Source organism: Bufo gargarizans, chromosome 10 (assembly GCF_014858855.1).
Source record: "Bufo gargarizans isolate SCDJY-AF-19 chromosome 10, ASM1485885v1, whole genome shotgun sequence".
NCBI lineage: Eukaryota > Metazoa > Chordata > Amphibia > Anura > Bufonidae > Bufo > Bufo gargarizans.
The window spans coordinates 129,411,352-129,435,497 of record NC_058089.1 but is presented as its reverse complement, the minus strand read 5'-3'; the positions used below and the strand labels follow the sequence as shown (position 1 = coordinate 129,435,497).

At 48.3% G+C, this 24,146-nt stretch overlaps 1 protein-coding gene across 1 annotated transcript; it reads right to left on the bottom strand.

Annotated features, from left to right (window-relative positions):
• Positions 1-711: 711 nt before the first annotated feature.
• WFDC1 (WAP four-disulfide core domain 1) lies at positions 712-23,814 on the bottom strand. The gene is made up of 7 exons (XM_044270328.1): positions 23,378-23,814; positions 17,578-17,773; positions 17,054-17,137; positions 8,322-8,462; positions 7,979-8,020; positions 7,442-7,505; positions 712-1,089 (listed from the first exon to the last, which is right to left on the bottom strand). The coding sequence occupies exons 1-6, from the start codon at positions 23,498-23,500 to the stop codon at positions 7,444-7,446; spliced, it is 648 nt and encodes a 215-aa protein (XP_044126263.1). The 5' UTR covers positions 23,501-23,814; the 3' UTR covers positions 712-1,089; positions 7,442-7,443.
• Positions 23,815-24,146: the final 332 nt, after the last annotated feature.

Here is a 24,146-nt window from a genome sequence, read left to right as displayed (position 1 = left end):
TTCACGAAGACTGGTCTAATTAGTGTGTGTGCATGAAAACGTGGCAGAAGTGAGCGGAAATTAGGCAAAATGTGGTGCAACTCACTACTCAGAACAGAGCCAGCCCTGGGGGGCAGTAGGAATTAGACAGTTTTTACAACTAAGAACAGAAAATGAAACGGAGATCTGAAGTCTCCTTATATGTGAAGAAAAAAAAAAAGGGGGTCAGTCACCACATCGCAATGCGCAGGTGCACGTTGCTGTGTCTGAAAACACAAAGTGAAAAATGCAATGTAACAGCTCTCTGCAAACCAAATAAAGTACAGAGAAGTATTCTGATGCTAATGCTATGCTTATTATGTAAAGTAGAGATGCTTGGCAGATACATTTTGTACAAAATTATTTGGGCACATAACAGGTAGGATTTAGCGTTGGGTTCCCGTCTTACAGAGATCGCCTTGACGTGCGGCAGACGGGCCCAAGTAATTTTGTACAAAATGTATCTGCCAAGCATCTCACTTTACATAATAAGCATAGCATTAGCATTAGAATACGTTTTTGTACTTTATTTGGTTTGCAGAAAGCTGTTGCATTGTATTTTTGCCTTATATGTGACCCCCAACTCCGCAAGACGGGACGCGGCACGATAGAAATCCGCGGCAAGTGACGGTGATGGCATGTTCGCCATTTTCTGCTGGCGGTTTCCTTGAAAACACACAAATGGGAAACAGCTTCAAACATCAAAGCTTTATTTAGATTTGGCGCTGAGCTCCTCCTACAATATTTGGCGATTACTGCTCCGCCCCCTCGCCGGGCCGCTGGCGCTCCGTGCGGAATAGAGAGGAAACCTAATTTAATTTTTTTTCACATTTCAATCTCTTTGTATTTTTTTGCTCTTTTGGTTTCACGCTTCATTATTTGCGCAGTTGCCGATTCTGGAAGATACAAAAAAGCCAAGTCTCTGCCGCAGCTTCAGCCTTCATCTAATTGGTCAGTAGGAGATGGCGGCCGCGGCGCAGGGATGGGCGTAAGGCACTGCGGCTCTCGTCGTCGCACCAGGAACATGGCTGATAGCGCTCTATACGTCCTCTATAGGGGGTCACTGACTACCTGTACATACAAGACACAAAACACACCATCAGACCACTGCTGTACTGGTCAGTGGAGTCGCCATTTTCAAGATCTCTGCTTGCTATCCGTGAATGAAAACTGCTGTTTTCATAAAGAGGCTGAGAACCTATTCTGAGCTAATGCCTCTCGGATTTGTCACAATGTATCAGTCCAAACAATCCTCTGTGACGTACACAGACTGATACAATGTATCAGTGCAGGTAAAATGTAACACGTTATCAAGACAGGAGGGAGATAGACTGGATACAACAGTAACAAACCCTCAGCTGTGAGAAGTGTTAGGGCACCATGGGCTTCCAGATCCCGGTTGGCAGCAAGAATGTTCTCATTCACTGACAACAAATAGAGATCTTAAAAATGGTGAGAAACTGAATAAAATGGATATTGGAGAATTGCGGAAGTTTTCAGAAGTGACGGCCACCTCCATATGCAAGTCACTGGAAAATTGACAGAAAAAGCATGTAAATCCTGCGCTGTCCATGACTTATTCTCCAGTCACATCCAAAGCTGCAGTCACAGTTCTGAAGTAAGCAGTGCATTGTGAAAGCTCAGCCTGATGCGCCCCCCCCTTCAGACAGCAGGGTGGCATAGACCAGAGTTTTCCACCTATTAGATATAGTTGTATAAAGCTAAGGTGCCATGCACAATGCTATACTATAAACCTCCCCGATTAAATGTGCACGACAAGAAGGTAGTATGAAAATAAAGAACTCCTTTATTGATACATATAATAACATATACAGAGGCGATAAAATACACAGGACAAAAACTAGGGACCCAAATCCCAGAATAATGATAGGATATAACTGCTGTCCTCATGCAAACATGCTAAAGCAAAGGCCTATACCATCCCATATACCACAGTGTCACAGTAATAGGATATAACAGACTTCAGCAGTACGGTATATAAAGTGCCAAGTGCATATCCAAAGTATGGGGATAGTAACGTATACTAACCAGGTGAGGTCCTAGACACCCCGACGCACGTGTCGCGCTAGCGTCCTCAGGGGATATGTGGATGTAGTGATCAGCAGGGCTTTTTACATGTATGTTAATGAACAAGATTAAATTCTCTTGGTGTGTCTGATGGTGTGTGGCCACACAAGAGGATGTAAACCGCCCGCGTTCCAGGGTGGAACGCACATCGTCACTTCCTGTTTAGTCGAACCGCTAATATGTAGACAAATGTAGTCAAAAATGGTAAAATAATCACAGAAGTCGTTCCTACGCTGGTTACGATGTGGGAGAAATAAGGTAAGTGGTGTGTAGCATTGAACAGAGAAAAGCAACTAAGTGATGTGCCGGCGAACCGGACGTGACGTGCGTTCCACCGTGGACCGCAGTGACCGGAAGTGACGCCCTAGGCAGGCAGACAAGAGAGAGAACCTCTTGGGGACATTGTGCTGCTTAAAAAATGACCTTATAAGTGCTAATATAAGCATCTAATCAGTGACTATGAGTAAAACAAATATATAACATAAATGAAAGTGCACATGGAGGTAGGAACAGACGGAACATAATTGTTTCACACGGTCATAACTCACCAAAATTCATAAGTATTAAAGTCATAAATAAATAAATAAAAGTGAGTGCGAATAGCAGCGTCGGTTCATATCCAATGTACTGATATATGGGTTGTTTCTTGATGTGAACCGACATTGTAGATAACGGACGATTCAATGTTCTACAGAAAAAATCTAAAGAATAAAATTACTAAAAAGAAATATATTAAAAAACATCCTGTGTGAATAAAAACGGGTATCGGGCTACCCAAACCATCTATAACCCACTCATGGTAGAAACCCCCACAAATACAGATACTAGAAGTGCACGATGCATCTATGTCTGTGTCTGGAACACCCCGATATATGAATTACAAGAAGGGAAAAACTCAGACTTTCATTAAGGCCGTAGGGAGCCGCGGGGTCAACTCGAAAATCCACTTAGGCTACTTTCACACTTGCGTTTTTCTTTTCCGGCATAGAGTTCCGTCACAGGGGCTCTATACCGGAAAAGAACTGATCAGGCATATCCCCTGCATTCTGAATGGAGAGCGATCCGTCCAGGATGCATCAGGATGTCTTCAGTTCAGTCGTTTTGACTGATCAGGCAAAAGAAAAAACCGTAGCATGCTACGGTTTTCTCTCCGGGCGAAAAAAACTGAAGACATGCCTGAACGCCGGATCCGGCATTTTTTCCCATAGGAATGTATTAGCGCCCGATCCGGCATTCAGAATACCGGAAAGCCGGATCCGTCGTTCCGGCATGCGCATGCACAGATCAGTAAAAATGAGAAAAATATACAAGACGGATCCGTCGGTCCGCATGACAAGCGGAGAGACGGATCCGTCTCACAAATGCTTTCAGTCAGCAGCAGATCGGCGGATCCAGCGGCCAGTTCCGACGACGGAACTGCCCGCCGGATCACACTGCCGCAAGTGTGAAAGTAGCCTTAACCTCTCTTTGTGCAAGCGGACGTTTCCAGCGGCCTCCGCTGCTACCTGCACAGATTCTATCCATCCCCCTCACCTTTAAGAGAGAATCGTCGCAGGAATGAGGTGTCTTACAATGTCGGGGAATGGTCTTCAGACTGGCAATGTCTTCTTCGTCCTCTGCTGCCTGTATACCCAAAACGCGCTCTCTGCTTCGTCGTTTCAGCTCCCGTGATGTTAGGCCTACGTACAGAGGTTGACAAGGACAGCTGGCGACATACATTACGCCAACCGTATCACATGTAACAGTATGAGTGGTTTGGTACTCTGTGGCCTGAGGCGTCCCAAAAGGCTGTTGTAGACAAGATGTTGGGGCATGCTACACATTTGCCGCATGGGCGACATCCCCATTTGGGGCCTTTTGAGCCAAATAGTCTACTAGGATTAATATCCTGATGGTGACTGTGAACCAATACATCGCGGAGATTCTTCTCTCGTCGATAGGTTATTGATGGATATGTTGGTAGAGATCTCTTCGCAGTGTGATCCATCAGTAAGACATTCCAATGGTTATTGAGAATAGATGCTTCTTCCATGTGGCCAGAGCTAAATGATGTCATGAATCGCACCTTGTCCCATCTGGACTCCTGTGAGGAGGGTCGGTTGTAGAGGAGGGTTTCTCTCTTGGAGTGTTTTGTCTTTGATATCCTCTTCCGAGTACAGATTCACTGTATCCTCTCTCTAGAAATCTTCCATATAATTCTTTAGCCCGTACCTCAAATTCGCTATCACGAGAGCAAGTTCTTCTCAACCGTAAAAACTGCCCTATTGGTTTACTGTTCACCAATTTTTTAGGGTGTGCTGATTTGGCATGAAGGAGGCTATTAACCGAGGTCGGCTTACGAAAGAGATCCGTATATATATATATTGTCATGGAACCATGAACCAGACGTACAACAAGAGATAAGTGGAAATAAGAAGGCTTTATTGAAAATCAAGCTGTAAGCAAAAGTCCAAACGGATGGCTAAACCGAAGCAGGGTCTTGCGTAGACAGAGGTCAGGAACCAGGGGGGTAGTCAGACGAAGCCTGGATCAGGAACCAGCAGGGTAGTCAGACGAAGCCAGGATCAGGAACCAACGGGGTAGTCAGACGAGGCCAGGATCAGGAACCAGAAGCAGCAGCAGTCTTAGAAGCATGTGAACACAGGAGGACCAAGCAAGGAACTGAAGCCACAGACCTCCTATATATATGAGCTAGGCATCCAGCTCCTCCCAGTGGGAAGGAGAAGCCGCAGGGTGGGAGGCTACAAGAAACCCAGAAACCAAGATGGCCGCCAGCACATGTCAAACGAAGGAGAACAGTAAGAAGGTAAGACCATGACATATATATATCCATCATCTTCTACTCGTAAGAGGATCCAAAAACTCCATGTTGTTTCGTCCCGCCTTGTATGTAAGGTGAATATTCAGATCATTGTTATTCAAGGATGCCATGAAGGTCTGTAGATCTCCCAAGGTACATCTTTATGTTCAAGGGATCCTTCTACCTACAGCTCCAGGGGACCGCGATGGGGGCGTCTGGTGCACCCTCATACGCGAACCTTTTCCTGGGGCTGTAGGAGAGGGGGATTTTCTTGACAGAACCTGTGACTCAGATTGAGAAGGTACACTTGTGGGATCGGTATATTGATGATGTACTTATTATATGGCAGGGTACCTTGGGAGATCTACAAACCTTCATGGCATCCTTGAATAACAATGATCTGAATATTCACCTTATATACAAGGCGGGACGAAACAACATGGAGTTTTTGGATGTCCTCTTACGAGTAGAAGACGATGGATATATATATATACGGATCTCTTTCGTAAGCCGACCTCGGTTAATAGCCTCCTTCATGCCAAATCGGCACACCCTAAAAAATTGGTGAACAGTAAACCAATAGGGCAGTTTTTACGGTTGAGAACAATTTGCTCTCGTGATAGCGAATTTGAGGTACGGGCTAAAGAATTCTATGGAAGCTTTCTAGAAAGAGGATACAGTGAATCTGTACTCGGAAGAGGATATCAAAGACAAAACACTCCAAGAGAGAAACCCTCCTCTACAACCGACCCTCCTCACAGGAGTCCAGATGGGACAAGGTGCGATTCATGACATCATTTAACTCTGGCCACATGGAAGTAGCATCTATTCTCAATAACCATTGGAATGTCTTACTGATGGATCACACTGCGAAGAAATCTCTACCAACATATCCATCAATAACCTATCGACGAGAGAAGAATCTCCGCGATGTATTGGTTCACAGTCACCATCAGGATATTAATCCTAGTAGACTATTTGGCTCAACAGGCCCCAAATGCGGATGTCGCCCATGCGGCAAATGTGTAGCATGCCCCAACATCTTGTCTACAACAGCCTTTTGGGACGCCTCAGGCCACAGAGTACCAAACCACTCATACTGTTACATGTGATACGGTTGGCGTAATGTATGTCGCCAGCTGTCCTTGTCAACTTCTATACGTAGGCCTAACATCACGGGAGCTGAAACGACGAAGCAGAGAGCGCGTTTTGGGTATACAGGCAGCAGAGGACGAAGAAGACATTGCCAGTCTGAAGACCATTCCCCGACATTGTAAGACACCTCATTCCTGCGACGATTCTCTCTTAAAGGTGAGGGGGATGGATAGAATCTGTGCAGGTAGCAGCGGAGGCCGCTGGAAACATCTGCTTCCACAAAGAGAGGTTGAGTGGATTTTCGAGTTGACCCCGCGGCTCCCTACGGCCTTAATGAAAGTCTGAGTTTTCCCCTTCTTGTAATTCATATATCGGGGTGTTCCAGACACAGACATAGATGCATTGTGCACTTCTAGTATCTGTATTTGTGGGGGTTTCTACCATGAGTGGGTTATTGATGGTTTGGGTAGCCCGATACCCGTTTTTATTCACACAGGATGTTTTTTAATATATTTCTTTTTAGTAATTTTATTCTTTAGATTTTTTCTGTAGAACATTGAATCGTCCGTTATCTACAATGTCGGTTTACATCAAGAAACAACCCATATATCAGTACATTGGATATGAACCGACGCTGCTATTCGCACTCACTTTTATTTATTTATCTATGACTTTAATATTTATGAATTTTGGGGAGTTATGACCGTGTGAAACAATTATGTTCCGTCTGTTCCTACCTCCATGTGCACTTTCATTTGTGTTATATATTTGTTTTGCTCATAGTCACTTGTTGCGTGTTTACATATGAGATGTTTAGCTATTATGATAGACTTATTCACCGTCGTTGTGATTAGATGCTTATATTAGCACAATGTCCCCAAGAGGTTCTCTCTCTTGTCTGCCTGCCTAGGGCGTCACTTCCGGTCACTGCGGTCCACGGTGGAACGCACGTCACGTCCGGTTCGCCGGCACATCACTTAGTTGCTTTTCTCTGTTCAACGCTACACACTACTTACCTTATTTCTCCCACATCGTAACCAGCGTAGGAACGACTTCTGTGATTATTTTACCGTTTTTGACTACATTTGTCTACATATTAGCGGCTCGACAAAACAGGAAGTGACGATGTGCGTTCCACCCTGGAACGCGCGCGGTTTACATCCTCTTGTGTGGCCATCAATAAAGGAGTTGTTTATTTTCATACTACCCTTTTGTCGGGCACATTTAATCAGTGAGGTTTATAGACCAGAGTTTTACAGCAGCTCTGGGTGTGAGTAGAGCAGATTTATCGACTGCAGCTTTTCAAAAAGTCGCCTTAAAAGATGCAATCTCCCTCCAGTAGGGGGCGGCGTAGGAAAAATTGGAATAACACCCATAGGCAGAAGTATAAGGTTTAAACGCACGCCAACGCCATCAAACAATGCGGGCGCGTGTACTTACCTCTAGCCGAGCTGTCTCTGGCTCTGCTTATCGACTGTGACCACCATGTTGTTATAATTCCCGCCTGCAACAAGAGACGCCATTATATTATTATACCCGCCAACAATACACGGAGACCATGACAACGGGATTCTGTGATCGCAGTCAGACGCTGCCGCCATCTATCGCTGACCACCCAGAATATCAGCAGAGCAGCCCCAGACTGATACACCTCACCTGTACTGATACATTGCAACAAACCATCAGAACAGGAGACTACAAGTGTAGAGGATTATGGGGGCTCTCCCTCGGAGCTGCACCTCTCTGGTGGTCTCACATGTGCTATCACTCTCTATTATTGTAAATGAGACATGGAAATGACATGAACACTGTAACAAACCCTCTGCTGTATGAGGTATTAGATCAGGACAGGTTTCCAGTCTCTGGGTGTAAACAATAATGTTCCATTCAGTGACTGCAGGCAGTGATCTTGTGAGGAAGCACAGTGTCTTCTACAAGGATGCAGCTTTATTTACAGCGCAGCGCCTGCGCACTCACCGTGATGCTCCTTCGGGTATTTGTGCCGCAGGCTCCTCCCATCTGGAATAAAACAAAGATAAGCAATGGATTCAGGGAGCGATGGGGACGAAGCAGACATCACCTTCCCATCATCCACAGGACTCTGCTCTGCTTCTAGGAAAGCTGGGTGACAACCAGCCAACATTAGAGCCGCTCAAACAGGAGATGTCATCCACCTCCTCAATCCCAGAATGGATCTTATACCGCAGCGAGTTCAGGATCCTGGGGAAGCTGGATGACAACCACTGTGAGAGCTGAAATGCTGTGAGTCTCCCAGCTTTCCCAGGAACAGACAAACCTGGTAGTTTCTTCTCATACTGACCTGAGTTACCCCTCTGCTTGATGCACTGCCCTCTGTTTGGGATGCCCTCAGCTGGGCTGCCGGGGTTAATTATATGGCACTCGTACCCTGTGGGGCAGTGCAGCGGCTCGTCCCCGTCCTCTGTCGTGCTGCAGGCCTCCGCTGTGAGCAAAGAGACAAGTCTCAGACAAATGAAAGGTTTCCATTATTGCCACCTCAAATCATCAACAAACATCTCCAGTAATCATCAGTGTCCACCAGTCTTCACCAAACATCTCCAGTCACCACCAGTAAACCACCAAACATCTCCAGTCACCACTAGTAAATCACCAAACATCTCCAGTCACCACCAGTCATCACCAAACCTCTCCAGTCACCACCAGTCATCATCAAACATCTCCAGTCATCACCAGTCCCCACCAAACATCTCCAGTCATCATCAGTGTCCACCAGTTTTCACCAAACATCTCCAGTCACCACCAGTAAACCCCTTAACATCTCCAGTCACCACCTGTAATCACCAAACATCTCCAGTCACCACTAGTAAACCACCAAACATCTCCAGTCACCACCAAACATCTCCAGTCATCATCAGTCCCCACCAAACACCTCCAGTCATCATCAGTGTCCAACAGTCATCACCAAACATCTCCAGTCATCATCAGTGTCTACCAGTCTTCACCAAACATCTCCAGTCACCACCAGTAAACCACCAAACATCTCCAGTCACCACTAGTAAACCACCAAACATCTCCAGTCATCATCAGTCCTCACCAAACATCACCAAAGATCTCCAGTCATGATGAGTGTCCACCAGTCATCACCAAACATCTCCAGTCATCATCAGTCCCCACCAAACATCACCAAAGATCTCCAGTCATGATGAGTGTCCACCAGTCATCACCAAACATCTCCAGTCATCATCAGTCCCCACCAAACATTTCCAGTCATCATTAGTCCCTACCAAACATCTCCAGTCATCATCAATGTCCACCAGTCATCACCAAACATCTCCAGTCACCTGTTGTGCCTTTTCCTGGGTGTAAACATTTATATATGAGTATTCTACTGTAGTTATAATGGATATTCCTTGCCTTTAAGAGCAATGTTGGTTTATATTGACTATTTTGTATGGATTTTTAATGTAGGCCAAAGAAAGTCCATGGGAAGATTACTGCGCCATTCAAAGAGCTAGTGCTATTGTAACAATGTATTATACATTTAGACAGTTAGAAGATACACAACACCTGCAGATTTAGAGGCTTCATCGTATTTCTTATCTGAACATGAATTCCATGAGAATTGTCTGTCACGAAATGTGTACAGGTAACAAGGCAAAACAACATGCATAAATGTCTCGCTGAATCCAAAAGCTAAGGAACGAAAGGGAGACCCCTGTATAAGACCTGGCACTTTCCCTGGCTGCTCAGCCTATGCATAGATCCAAATGGTGGAGGTATGCATATCCACGAACCTTGACTATAAAGCCCTGAGCACCCTACAATAGTGAGGGGACACGACCACCGGCTCCCTACACCAGACACGGAGGGAGTCAGGGTCACCTGGGATCCAGCAAACAGAAAATAACAGATAACAGTGTAACACTTAACTTTGTGGAGGAGAGGAGAACCAGATGGGCATGCACACATACTCCAGGAAGAAATATAAGCCGCCCAGAAAAGCATTCTGGGGAAGATTTTAAAGGGAAACAATTAGTCCAACACATAACAGCTGAGAGATGCTAATGAGAGGAGGAGCTGAATACCACAACACAGAACTCAAGGGGGAGGTTCTGAAAGGCCTCTGTCAGAGCTTCTCAGCTGTCTGGTTGTGACAGTACCCCTCCCTCTACGAGTGGACTCCGGACACTCAGAACCCACCTTCTCAGGATGGGACCTATGGAAAGCCTTGATGAGACGAGAGGCTTTAATGTCCGACACTGAGACCCACATCCTCTCCTCAGGACCATACCCCTCCCAGTGAACAAGGTACTGAAGAGAACCGCGGACAAGACGAGAATCCACAATCCTAGAGACCTGAAATTCAAGATTCCCATCAACCATAATCGGAGGAGGAGGCAAAGGCGAGGGTACAATGGGTTGAACATAAGGTTTCAATAAGGACTTATGAAAAACATTATGGATCTTCCAAGTCTGAGGAAGATCAAGACGGTATGCAACAGGATTGATGACAGACAGGATTTTGTAAGGCCCAATAAACCTAGGACCCAACTTCCAGGAGGGAACCTTCAATTTGATATTCTTGGTAGACAACCACACCAGATCACCAACATTCAGGTCCGGACCAAGCACACGTCTCTTATCAGCCACACGCTTATATCTCTCAGTCATGCTCTTTAGATTATCCTGAATCTTTTGCCAAATAGATGACAAAGACGAGGAGAATCTGTCCTCATCAGGTAAACCAGAAGACCCCTCTCCCGAGAAAGTCCCAAACTGTGGATGAAACCCATATGCACCAGAAAATGGTGACTTATCAGAGGACTCCTGACGACGGTTATTTAAAGCAAACTCAGCAAGGGACAAAAAAGAACACCAATCCTCTTGATTCTCCGCCACAAAACAGCGCAGATATGTCTCCAGATTCTGATTGACGCGCTCTGTCTGGCCATTTGACTGCGGGTGGAAAGCAGAAGAGAATGACAACCGAACCCCCAAGCGAGAACAGAAAGCCTTCCAGAATCTGGAAACAAACTGCGTGCCCCTATCAGAGACTATGTCTGAAGGAATACCGTGCAATTTGACAATGTGATCAACAAATGCCTGCGCCAGCGTCTTAGCATTGGGCAAACCAGGAAAAGGGATGAAATGCACCATTTTGCTAAAACGGTCCACCACCACCAGAATCACAGTCTTCCCCGAGGAACGAGGCAGGTCCGTGATAAAGTCCATGGACAGATGTGTCCAAGGACGGGAAGGAATGGGTAAGGGAAGGAGAGGACCTGATGGCCGTGAATGAGGGACTTTGGCACGAGCGCAAGTCTCGCAGGCTGCCACAAAACCCTCAACCGACTTACGAAGCGCAGGCCACCAGAATCTCCGAGCGATGAGATCCAGTGTGGCTCTTACCCCCGGGTGCCCAGCAAGGACCGTATCGTGGTGTTCTTTAAAAATCTTGTGTCTTAAAGCGAGAGGCACAAACAACCTCCCAGGAGGACAAAGATCAGTAGCCTCTGACTGGGCTGCCTGCACCTCTGCCTCCAATTCAGGAAAAAGAGCAGAGACCACCACACCTTCAGCCAAAATGGGACCCGGGTCTTCAAAATTCCCGCCTCCCGGAAAACAACGTGACAGGGCATCTGCCTTCACATTCTTAACTCCAGGGCGGAACGTGACAACAAAATTAAACCTAGAAAAGAACAACGACCATCTGGCCTGTCTCGGGTTCAGACGCTTGGCTGACTCCAAGTAGGCCAGATTTTTATGGTCAGTAAATACGGTAATAGGGTGTCTGGCTCCCTCTAGCCAATGGCGCCATTCCTCAAAAGCCAACTTGATGGCCAACAATTCCCTATCTCCCACATCGTAATTTCTCTCTGCGGAGGAGAGTTTTCTTGAGAAAAAGGCACACGGTCGCCAATTGGCAGGAGAGGAACCCTGAGACAAGACCGCCCCCACACCCACCTCAGAAGCATCAACCTCAACTATGAAGGGTAACGAAACATCAGGTTGCACCAAGATGGGAGCGGAAGCAAAACTCTCCTTGATATCAGAAAAAGCCTTACGCGCCTCTACTGACCAAGAAGAAAAATCTACCCCCTTTCTGGTCATATCAGTGAGTGGTTTAACAATAGAAGAATAATTCAAGATGAACTTCCTGTAATAATTGGCAAAGCCCAAAAAACGCATCAGCGCCTTCTGATTCTCAGGAAGCTCCCACTCAAGCACAGCGCGGACCTTCTCGGGGTCCATGCGAAAACCAGAAGCGGAGAGAAGAAACCCCAGAAATTGAATTTCTGGAACCGCAAACACACATTTTTCCAGTTTCGCGTATAATTTATTCTCCCGCAGGATGAGCAAGACCTGACGTAAATGTTCCTTATGAGTTTTGAAATCGGGAGAAAAAATCAAAATGTCATCCAAATACACCAATACAAATTTTCCCATCAAATGATAAAAAATGCTGTTCACGAAATGCTGAAAAACGGCCGGAGCATTCATCAAACCAAAAGGCATAACCAAATTCTCAAAATGGCCCTCAGGGGTATTGAAGGCCGTCTTCCATTCGTCTCCTTCTCTGACCCTGACCAGGTTGTATGCCCCTCTTAGATCTAATTTGGAAAAGACTTTAGCCCCAACAACCTGGTTAAACAGGTCCGGGATCAGAGGAAGCGGATAAGGGTCACGAATTGTGATATTGTTCAGCTCCCTGAAATCCAGACAAGGTCTTAAAGAACCATCTTTTTTCTTAACAAAGAAAAAACCAGCGGCAACAGGTGACTTCGAGGGTCGTATGTGTCCCTTTCTCAGACTCTCAGAGATATAAGCACGCATAGCGACCCTTTCAGGTTGGGAAAGATTGTATAACCGAGATTTAGGCAGCTTAGCGTCTGGGATGAGATTAATAGGGCAATCGTACTCCCTGTGCGGGGGCAAATCCTGAACTCCACTCTCAGAGAAGACATCCGAAAATTCAGAGAGAAAAGATGGTATAGTCTTAGTAGCAACCTCAGAAACAGATGTCATGAGGCAATTCTCTCTGCAAAAGTCACTCCAACCATTTATTTGCTTCGCTTGCCAATCAATGGTGGGGTTATGCTTAGTGAGCCAGGGCAGCCCCAACACCAGAGGGGTGGGCAAACCGCTAAGGACGAAACATGACACATCCTCAACATGAGCATCACTCACAATTAAACGTATATTGTGAACTATGCCCTTTAATGATTTCTGAGAAAGTGGAGCGGAATCGATAGCAAATACAGGAATATCCTTTCTCAAAGCGCACACCTGGAAACCATGAGTTATCGCAAAGTGATTATCAATGAGATTGACCGCTGCTCCACTATCCACAAAAATCTCACAAAAAATGTTCTTGCTCTCTAGCGCCACCCTAGCCGGCAGGACAAAACGGGAACTACAAGCAAACGGAAAATCTTCAATCTCCGCCTCAATCCTGCCAATAGTAACAGACGGAACATTTTTCAAAGATTTTTTCCTCTTTGTTTCTTTATTATACCCAGAGAACTGCCTGAATCTCCTAGAGGGACAAATATTTGCCAAATGATTAATACCTCCACAACAAAAACAAACCCTCCCATGCGGGCTGAATCTTCTATTGTCAGAAGCAATCAACCCCAGCTGCATGGGCTCCTGCTCAGAAGGGGCTGACAGCGACTGAGACCCCTGCGCAGAGAATGGGACCGCTGCACAGTCCTGGGACCGAGTATGACAGGAAGGAGAGATCTCTCCTCTCTCTCTAAGACGCCTGTCAATACGAACGGCCTGAGACATAGCAGAGTCCAAAGAAATAGGCCTTTCATGAAAGGCAAATGCATCTTTCAATCCCTCTGAAAGACCATGGCAAAATTGACTTCGGAGTGCAGCATCATTCCAACCAGTATCAGCTGCCCATCTCCGAAATTCTGAGCAGTATATTTCTGCGGATTGTTTACCCTGGCATAGGAGACGTAGTCTAGACTCCGCCAGAGCAATACGACCCGGATCATCATATATCTGACCCAGGGCTAAAAAGAATTCATCCACTGAACGGAGGGGCCGTGCCCCCTCCGGCAGCGAAAAGGCCCAGGACTGAGCGTTACCCCTGAGCAGCGATATAATGATCCCCACCCTCCGTTCCTCATCACCAGAAGAATGGGGAAGAAGGCGAAAATGGAGTTTGCAAGCCTCTCTAAAACGCACAAAATTCTCACTACCCCCGGAGAACGTATCCGGGAGCGAGATCTTAGGCTCAGAACAAGCTCCATGAACGCAAGCTGAACCGGTCACTTGAAGCTGAGAAAAAGTCTTACGGAGGTCAGCTACCTCCAATGAAAGACCCTGGAAGCGTTCAGCCAAAAGTGAAACCGGATCCATGCTTAAGACGGTTTTGGCGGCTTATAATGTCACGGACGGTGTACAGGAAACAAGGCAAAACAACATGCATAAATGTCTCGCTGAATCCAAAAGCTAAGGAACGAAAGGGAGACCCCTGTATAAGACCTGGCACTTTCCCTGGCTGCTCAGCCTATGCATAGATCCAAATGGTGGAGGTTTGCATATCCACGAACCTTGACTATAAAGCCCTGAGCACCCTACAATAGTGAGGGGACACGACCACCGGCTCCCTACACCAGACACGGAGGGAGTCAGGGTCACCTGGGATCCAGCAAACAGAAAATAACAGATAACAGTGTAACACTTAACTTTGTGGAGGAGAGGAGAACCAGATGGGCATGCACACATACTCCAGGAAGAAATATAAGCCGCCCAGAAAAGCATTCTGGGGAAGATTTTAAAGGGAAACAATTAGTCCAACACATAACAGCTGAGAGATGCTAATGAGAGGAGGAGCTGAATACCACAACACAGAACTCAAGGGGGAGGTTCTGAAAGGCCTCTGTCAGAGCTTCTCAGCTGTCTGGTTGTGACATTGTCTAGATGTTCCTCAAAGTATATATTTATGTATCAAAGTTTGTCCCTCAGCTCTGAGACAAGGCCTCCAGATGTCAGAGGTGTGTAGTATTGAAAATGTCAGGCATGTATGAGTTAACCCTTAATGGTATGATGCTTATAGCTTATACAACACTGCCACCTAGGTATGAGCAGGTAACACTACACCAGTAGAAAAAGTGCATTCTGGGTAGTGTTATGACGTCACATTCCTTATCAATGTACACGCCCATCCAACAATGATTGGAAAGTTCCAAACTAGGAGGGTGTGCTCATCTGATAAGTGTTGGTTAAGAAACCACATACCAAAAAAGGAGGGGGACACAAAAAGGGGAAAAACAAAGAAAGAAAGGGAGATCTCTGGAGAAAGATTTGGATTATCAGAAAAACTCTTGAGAGCTGACTGCCCCCAGACTCTGCACATCACTTGACCCTTGGGTAACGTATATTTTTATTTATATGTAGTATTGATATACATTAATTGGCTTGATACTTAGCCAGATACCCACTCATTTGTGGACGTGTAACGTTAGTTGCTACATCAATATTTTTGCTGATTTTAGTTATGATGCATATAACTGAATAAAGGGGTGTCATGGATGGTGTTGCAGAAAACTAGAAGTCATAAATATAGATCCGACTGACTTGATCCCAAACTAAGGAACAAATGGGTGAGCCCTATAAAAGCCCTAGAGCTCTCCCTGACTGCTCAGCCCATGCAAAGATCTTTATGATAGAAAATTGCATGTCCTCGTACCTAGACTGTGTGACACCTGAAAACCCTACAATAGTGAGGGGACTCGACCACTGGCTCCCTGCACTTAATACAGAGGGAGTCAGGGTCACCTAGAATCAAGCCAACAGGAAAACACAAATAAAGGAAAAGACTTATCTGAAAAACCAGCAGTTGCAGCATCTAGCAGTGAGCACAATCCAGGAAGTTGTATAACCCGCAAAGTGATGCAGTATGGGAGGGGATATAAAGGGATGCAATCAGTGAAACTAGATGACAGCTGAGAGAGGGAAACGAGATGACAGAACGAAACCAAAACAAAAGAACCTCAAGCAAGAGGTACTGAAGAGCGTCTGTCAGAGCTTCTAAGAGATCAGTCTTATGGGAATATTTATTCCCTAGTTCGATATCAAGCTGATCATTTATAAGTTTTATTGCAATACTACCATTATCCAAGTTTGGGCATAAGATTTGGCAGAGCAAGGGCTCGTATCTGTCATTTTCTTGATTGAGTTTCTGCGCATAATCCATTGATTGTATATCTCTTACAACTTTAAAGCCGTATTGCATAATATTCTTGTGTTGGTTGAGTAGTGTTTTGTTGGCACCATATAGTGGTGAATTCTGTGTACTGCATATCATTGTATATTATTGAGATTTACGTTGATTACTTTTTGATTGCATTCTAAATTATTGTATAATAAATCATTTATATTTTGCATAGACGATTGTACCCTGTTTTTTACTGATTGCACAAAATAATTAGGTTCTCGATCAAACTCTTGGAGATGTTTATGTCCATCTCACGGATCAATATAATTTAAATAATCTTTCTTTTGATCCATTAGTTTTTTTTATTTTTATATAAAGCATTTGGTTTTTTATATAACCCGACAAACCAAACATCTCCAGTCATCACCAAACATCTCCAGTCATCATCAAACATTTACGCTGGGTTCACACCTGAGCGTTTTACAGCGCGTTCCGACGCGCTGTAAAACGCACAACAGACAAGAACCAATGATTCCCTATGGGAATAGTTCTCACCTGGGCGTTTTACAGCGCGTACGATCGCGCTGTAAAACGCCCGACGCTCGAACAAGTGCTTGAGCTTTTTTTTGGGCGTTTGTCGCGCGTTCCCGCACATAGATATTCGGGAACGCGCGACAATGTGTGCACCCCTGTCTCTGTATGCGCGATTGTAAACGCCCGTACAATCGCGCATACAGAGCGCTCGTTTCAGAACGCTCAGGTCTGAACCCAGCGTTACAGTCATCATCACCAGTAACCACCAGTCATCACCAAACATCTCCAGACACGTCCAGTGATCATCTGTTATCTTCACCAATCATCACCATCATCTCCCCTCAGTTCTGGGGTCTGGACTGTACCTTGTAATGCTTCCTCGGGTCCGTCCAGTAACCAGCCGTTACCCCCCAGCCAGCGTGGTTTGGGCTGCACCAGCCAGTCCAGCACTACAATGACAGAAGTGAGGTGGTCAGTGACAGGCAGGGGGCGCACAGGAGGCACCGGCAGCTATAGCGTGTAGTAAATGATGATTAATGCAGGGAAGGGGTTAAACACGCCTGGTTTTCTGCACTGTCAGGACTGCGGAGGATTCTGGGGCGCAGACCCCATCTCCCCTCCCGCTCGGTGCACACGGTGGCTATTGGCCCGGATTATACACATACACTGGGGGCTCCACACGTGTCATAGCTGTACCACATGAGATGCCCGTCAGAAGGTTTTATAAATATTTATCTGTTCCTGGGAAAGTTGTGTGGCTGCCATTACAGCTCCCAGAGCCCTTGTCATCCAGCTTTCCCAGGAACAGACACAACTAATACATGATGAATACTCCCATTCTCCGCAGATCTGGAGGTGCAACGTCCTGTGGTTTTGGGGTGCACAGTACCTGGAGGGGGCTGCACGGACTCCAGGCAGGCGTATATGCATCCATTGAAGCAGCAGCGCTTGTGGCGCTCACATTCAGAGTCAGCTCTGCAGCTCAGGACGTCGCAGGCGCGCTCCGGCAGGGTCTGCGGCGGGGGAGGGCAACGGTCGTTCTTCTGAAAGTTGGTGTTGTGTGGGTGCAGCGGGTATTCATAGTCCTGGGGAGACAAAGAGGACACAAGTCAGGAGGGTCTGCACATGGGGGTCTCCCAGCTGTATACATGACCCTGGCCGCACTACCAACAGTGACGGGCAGAGGGCGCTGCACAACAAGTAATGGGAATATCACATGACATTCGGGAGCAGCTGCCGCGGAGATGATGGGAGTCACTGCTATACTTACTCCATGGAAAACATCTGGGGGGGTCTGACACCCTGGACAGTCCTGTAACACTAGATTGTCAGCTCTGTGGACAGTGCATGCGCTGCTCTGTGAAGGTTTATGGAATTGCTATCCATGCAGTTGCCTCATTTACAAGTACAGATTCTGCACCAGATTGTTGCGCTTCATTCACACGAGGCAGCGATTAACCGCGCAGGACGCGCCGCCACTTACATGGTAATCACCTCAGCTGGCAAAAACGCAGGCCAAGATGGCGGAGACATTGCGCGGCCGGAGCCATTTCTAATACTGGATGCATCAGAGGCGCCCACTGGAAACGACAATGCGGATGTAGCAGAGCTGTGCGCGGCGGAATCAGTGGCACCGGGCGACTCCTGTACGTGCGGATGAGGTCACACGTGGAATATTTCTGTATCTGCTCACATATGAATGCAGGGCCCAGTTGTCCCCAGCTGTGCCCCCCTCGCCCACGCCACCCGCCCCTGGCACTGCCAGGATCAGCGCTATGCTCATGTCACCAGCAGCGTGTCCTCATCCGAACTCCCGCGACGTAGGGAAGGATCCCAGACGCGACCTGAGCCGGATCATCCTAACAAAACACCGGAAAACCAGGGCCCACCGCCCCTCCCTGACTCATACGCCATCATATACAGGGGTCAGAGGTCACCACAGATCGGGGGGGGGTCACCTAAACGATCCTCAAATATTCCGCCGTTTCTGCTCGGTGACGACCATGGATCAGTGCCATCGCTGTGCCCATCGAGGGTGTCACCCTCAGTTCTGCAGTTTCATGCCTCAGTCTCTACTACAGTTCTAAAATTCTATTCATGAAGCAGTCAGCTCTGGATGAACAGTAGCAGCTGCAGAATGATGGTGACTACTGAGGGAGAGATGGAGGAGGGGCGTTCCCTGTAGATTGTAAGCTCCCCTGACCCCCTCTCTGTCTGTATACGATTTCCTGGATGCTCCGGCCTCGGTGTATGCCGTACATTAGGGCTGCAGCCGTGGACTCCGCGCTGCCACGGAGCTGCCAGTTTAACCCATTCCTCCCAGGAACATGCGGGTGCACAGAGCATGTAACGGAGCGCGAAGCGACGAAGAAAAAACCTGAAGAACACGGATCTGAGACACACGTGAACGAGACCTTATCGGAAATATTTCTGCAGAAGGAGCCGAGACACCGGGGTCAAAAATCAGAAGCTCAAAACGAGCACCATATATATCAGCCTCCCTCCCATCAATACCAGGCGTACAGAGCGTTGCAAAAGTCCTCACATCCTCTCGCTTTCCTCACATTTTGTTCTCTCGCTCCTTGTGCCATAAGTTTCCCCGATCATTCTGCCCTCAACCCCCATAAGGAGAAAGTCTGAACAGACGGTTACTAAAATCTCATATGGACATAAGTCTTCAGCCCCTTTACTCGGGACATAAGTCTTCAGCCCCTTTACTCAGGACATAAGTCTTCAGACCCTTTACTCGGGACATAAGTCTTCAGACCCTTTACTCGGGACATAAGTCTTCAGACCCTTTACTCGGGACATAAGTCTTCAGCCCCTTTACTCGGGACATAAGTCTTCGGCCCCTTTACTCGGGACATAAGTCTTCGGCCCCTTTACTCGGGACATAAGTCTTCAGCCCCTTTACTCGGGACATAAGTCTTCAGCCCCTTTACTCGGGACATAAGTCTTCGGCCCCTTTACTCGGGACATAAGTCTTCAGCCCCTTTACTCGGGACATAAGTCTTCAGCCCCTTTACTCGGGACATAAGTCTTCAGACCCTTTACTCGGGACATAAGTCTTCGGCCCCTTTACTCGGGACATAAGTCTTCAGCCCCTTTACTCAGGACATAAGTCTTCAGCCCCTTTACTCGGGACATAAGTCTTCAGCCCCTTTACTCTGGACATAAGTCTTCAGCCCCTTTACTCAGGACATAAGTCTTCAGCCCCTTTACTCGGGACATAAGTCTTCAGACCCTTTACTCGGGACATAAGTCTTCAGACCCTTTAGGGTACTTTCACACTAGTGTTTTTCTTTTCCGGCACTGAGTTCCGTCACAGGGGCTCTATATCGGAAAAGAACTGATCAGGCATATCCCCCTGCATTCTGAATGGAGAGTAATCCGTTCAGGATGCATCAGGACGTCTTCAGTTCAGTCATTTTGACTGATCAGGCAAAAGATAAAACCGCAGCATGTTACGGTTTTATCTCAGACGAAAAAAACTGAAGATTTGCCTGAATGCCGGATCCAGCATTTTTTCCCATAGGAATGTATTAGCGCCGGATCCGGCATTCAGAATACCGGAATGCCGGATCCGTCGTTCCGTCATGCGCATGCGCAAATCAGTAACAATGAGAAAAATGTACAAGACGGATCCGTCTCACAAATGCTTTCAGGCAGCAGCAGATCGGCGGATCCGGCGGCCAGTTCCGACTACGGAACTGCCCGCCGGATCACACTGCCGCAAGTGTGAAAGTAGCCTTACTCGGGACATAAGTCTTCAGCCCCTTTACTCGGGACATAAGTCTTCAGCCCCTTTACTCGGGACATAAGTCTTCAGCCCCTTTACTCGGGACATAACTCTTCAGCCCCTTTACTCGGGACATAAGTCTCCAGCCCCTTTACTCGGGACATAAGTCTTCAGCCCCTTTACTCGGGACATAAGTTTCCAGCCCCTTTACTCGGGACATAAGTCTTCAGCCCCTTTACTCACGACATAAGTCTTCAGCCCCTTTACTCACGACATAAGTCTTCAGCCCCTTTACTCGGGACATAAGTCTTCAGCCCCTTTACTCGGGACATAAGTTTTCAGCCCCTTTACTCGGGACATAAGTTTTCAGCCCCTTTACTCGGGACATAAGTCTTCAGCCCCTTTACTCGGGACATAAGTTTTCAGCCCCTTTACTCGGGACATAAGTTTTCAGCCCCTTTACTCGGGACATAAGTCTTCAGCCCCTTTACTCGGGACATAAGTCTTCAGCCCCTTTACTCGGGACATAAGTCTTCAGCCCCTTTACTCGGGACATAAGTCTTCAGCCCCTTTACTCGGGACATAAGTCTTCAGCCCCTTTACTCGGGACATAAGTCTTCAGCCCCTTTACTCGGGACATAAGTCTTCAGCCCCTTTACTCGGGACATAAGTCTTCAGCCCCTTTACTCAGGACATAAGTCTTCAGACCCTGAGCACCCCTGAAGAAGAGGACTTCAGACCCCCGAAACGCGCTGAGCCACGTATTATTAAAATGATTGACCAGAAGCCACGTGTGTAGGCGGCGTTCAATTATTTATATTCCTACATGCGATCCTGGCCGGGGGGAAATAGTCCCAGGCGTCTTGGGTTTATCCTGGTGACTGCCCCCCCTCCCTCCCCCCCTGTGAAGTGAGTGCCCCCCCCCTCCCCCCCCCCCCCTCCCCCCCCCCCCCCCCCTGTGGAGTGAGTGCATCTGATTTTATTATTTGCACTTGCTAACATCACCACTGGAGGGTTTGCTGTTCTCCTAAACTCTAAGCTCTTTTACTGGACCCAGGTGAAGGTCTTTTTATTTCATACATCAAAAAAAAAAATATATATATAAATATAATCCCCATCACGGATGGTGACTGAGGGGTTTGGCGCCTAGTCCGTGTTTTCTCTTTCTTTTGACGCGTGCTCAGGGCTCCTCTTCCTCTCCGCCTCTATTTCTCCACAGGGGGCAATTCTTTGACCCCCGAAACACTTGTGCCGCCTTTCCTGATCCATCGCTGTGGACGAGCAGGACGCCCAGACACATATATATTTGTTCCATAAAGTTCACCTCCGCCCCTTGGCGCCTCTGCTTCAGGTACCTGTTTTTCATGTCACCTGGTGCCTGTCACAGGGGAGTTGTACTGCGCGGTGTCTGTCACAGGGGAGTTGTACTGCGCGGTGTCTGTCACAGGGGAGTTGTACTGCGCGGTGTCTGTCACAGGGGAGTTGTACTGCGCGGTGTCTGTCACAGGGGAGTTGTACTGCGCGGTGTCTGTCACAGGGGAGTTGTACTGCGCAGTGTCTGTCACAGGGGAGTTGTACTGCGTGGTGTCTGTCACAGGGGAGTTGTACTGCGCAGTGCCTGTCACAGGGGAGTTGTACTGCGCGGTGTCTGTCACAGGGGAGTTGTACTGCGCAGTGTCTGTCACAGGGGAGTTGTACTGCGCGGTGTCTGTCACAGGGGAGTTGTACTGCGCGGTGTCTGTCACAGGGGAGTTGTACTGCGCGGTGTCTGTCACAGGGGAGTTGTACTGTGCAGTGCCCGTCACAGGGGAGTTGTACTGCGCGGTGTCTGTCACAGGGGAGTTGTACTGCGCGGTGTCTATCACAGGGGAGTTGTACTGTGCAGTGTCTGTCACAGGGGAGTTGTACTGTGCAGTGCCCGTCACAGGGGAGTTGTACTGCGCGGTGTCTGTCACAGGGGAGTTGTACTGCGCGGTGTCTGTCACAGGGGAGTTGTACTGTGCAGTGTCTGTCACAGGGGAGTTGTACTGTGCAGTGCCCGTCACAGGGGAGTTGTACTGCGCGGTGTCTGTCACAGGGGAGTTGTACTGCGCGGTGTCTGTCACAGGGGAGTTGTACTGCGCAGTGCCTGTCACAGGGGAGTTGTACTGCGTGGTGTCTGTCACAGGGGAGTTGTACTGCGCAGTGTCTGTCACAGGGGAGTTGTACTGCGCGGTGTCTGTCACAGGGGAGTTGTACTGCGCGGTGTCTGTCACAGGGGAGTTGTACTGCGCGGTGTCTGTCACAGGGGAGTTGTACTGTGCAGTGCCCGTCACAGGGGAGTTGTACTGCGCGGTGTCTGTCACAGGGGAGTTGTACTGCGCGGTGTCTATCACAGGGGAGTTGTACTGTGCAGTGTCTGTCACAGGGGAGTTGTACTGTGCAGTGCCCGTCACAGGGGAGTTGTACTGCGCGGTGTCTGTCACAGGGGAGTTGTACTGCGCGGTGTCTGTCACAGGGGAGTTGTACTGTGCAGTGTCTGTCACAGGGGAGTTGTACTGTGCAGTGTCTGTCACAGGGGAGTTGTACTGCGCGGTGTCTGTCACAGGGGAGTTGTACTGCGCAGTGCCTGTCACAGGGGAGTTGTACTGCGCAGTGTCTGTCACAGGGGAGTTGTACTGCGCAGTGCCTGTCACAGGGGAGTTGTACTGCGCAGTGCCTGTCACAGGGGAGTTGTACTGCGCAGTGCCTGTCACAGGGGAGTTGTACTGTGCAGTGCCTGTCACAGGGGAGTTGTACTGCGCGGTGTCTGTCACAGGGGAGTTGTACTGCGCGGTGCCTGTCACAGGGGAGTTGTACTGCAGTCACAGGGGAGTTGTACTGTGCAGTGTCCGTCACAGGGGAGTTGTACCGCGCACACAGGAGCCCTGTCCCGGAGATGAGGTTCGGTAAGTGCCCCCCGCCCCCTTACCTCGTCCTTGTCGGGGCCCCTCGGGTGCAGCGCCCTCTTGCTCAGGCTCCGGGCGGCGCAGGGCGCACACAGGGCGCAGAGCAGCAGACAGCGCAGCACCGCGCTCCCGCTCTGCCCGGCCATCCTGCTGGGGCTGTGCGGCCGGGGGCGGCGAAACTGAGGAGGGGGCGGGGGACCAACCGGGGCCGAGGGGGTTACAGTGTATGGGGGAGGGGAGTTATAATATATGGGAGGGGGATAATGTATAATGCGGGGTTAGAATGTATTGGGGGGAGATTACATTTTCTCTACAGATTATATTGTATCAGAAGTTTATATTTTATGATGGGGGTTTTATTGTATGACATGCAGCAGTGGTGGGGCCCCTGTGGTGGGTGCAGTGGTGTGGCCCCTGTGGTGGGAGCAGTGGTGTGGCCCCTGTGGTGGGAGCAGTGGTGTGGCCCCTGTGGTGGGTGCAGTGGTGGGGCCCCTGTGGTGGGTGCAGTGGTTGGGGCCCCTGTGGTGGGTGCAGTGGTGGGGCCCCTGTGGTGGGTGCAGTGGTGTGGCCCCTGTGGTGGGAGCAGTGGTGGGGCCCCTGTGATGGGTGCAGTGGTGGGGCCTCTGTGGTGGGTGCAGTGGTTGGGGCCCCTGTGGTGGGTGCAGTGGTTGGGGCCCCTGTGGTGGGTGCAGTGGTGGGGCCCCTGTGGTGGGTGCAGGAGTCTTGTGTCTCCTCCAGCAGCTGCTGCACATCTGGGATTTTGGCCTCATTCAGACCTGGAGCCAGGAAGCA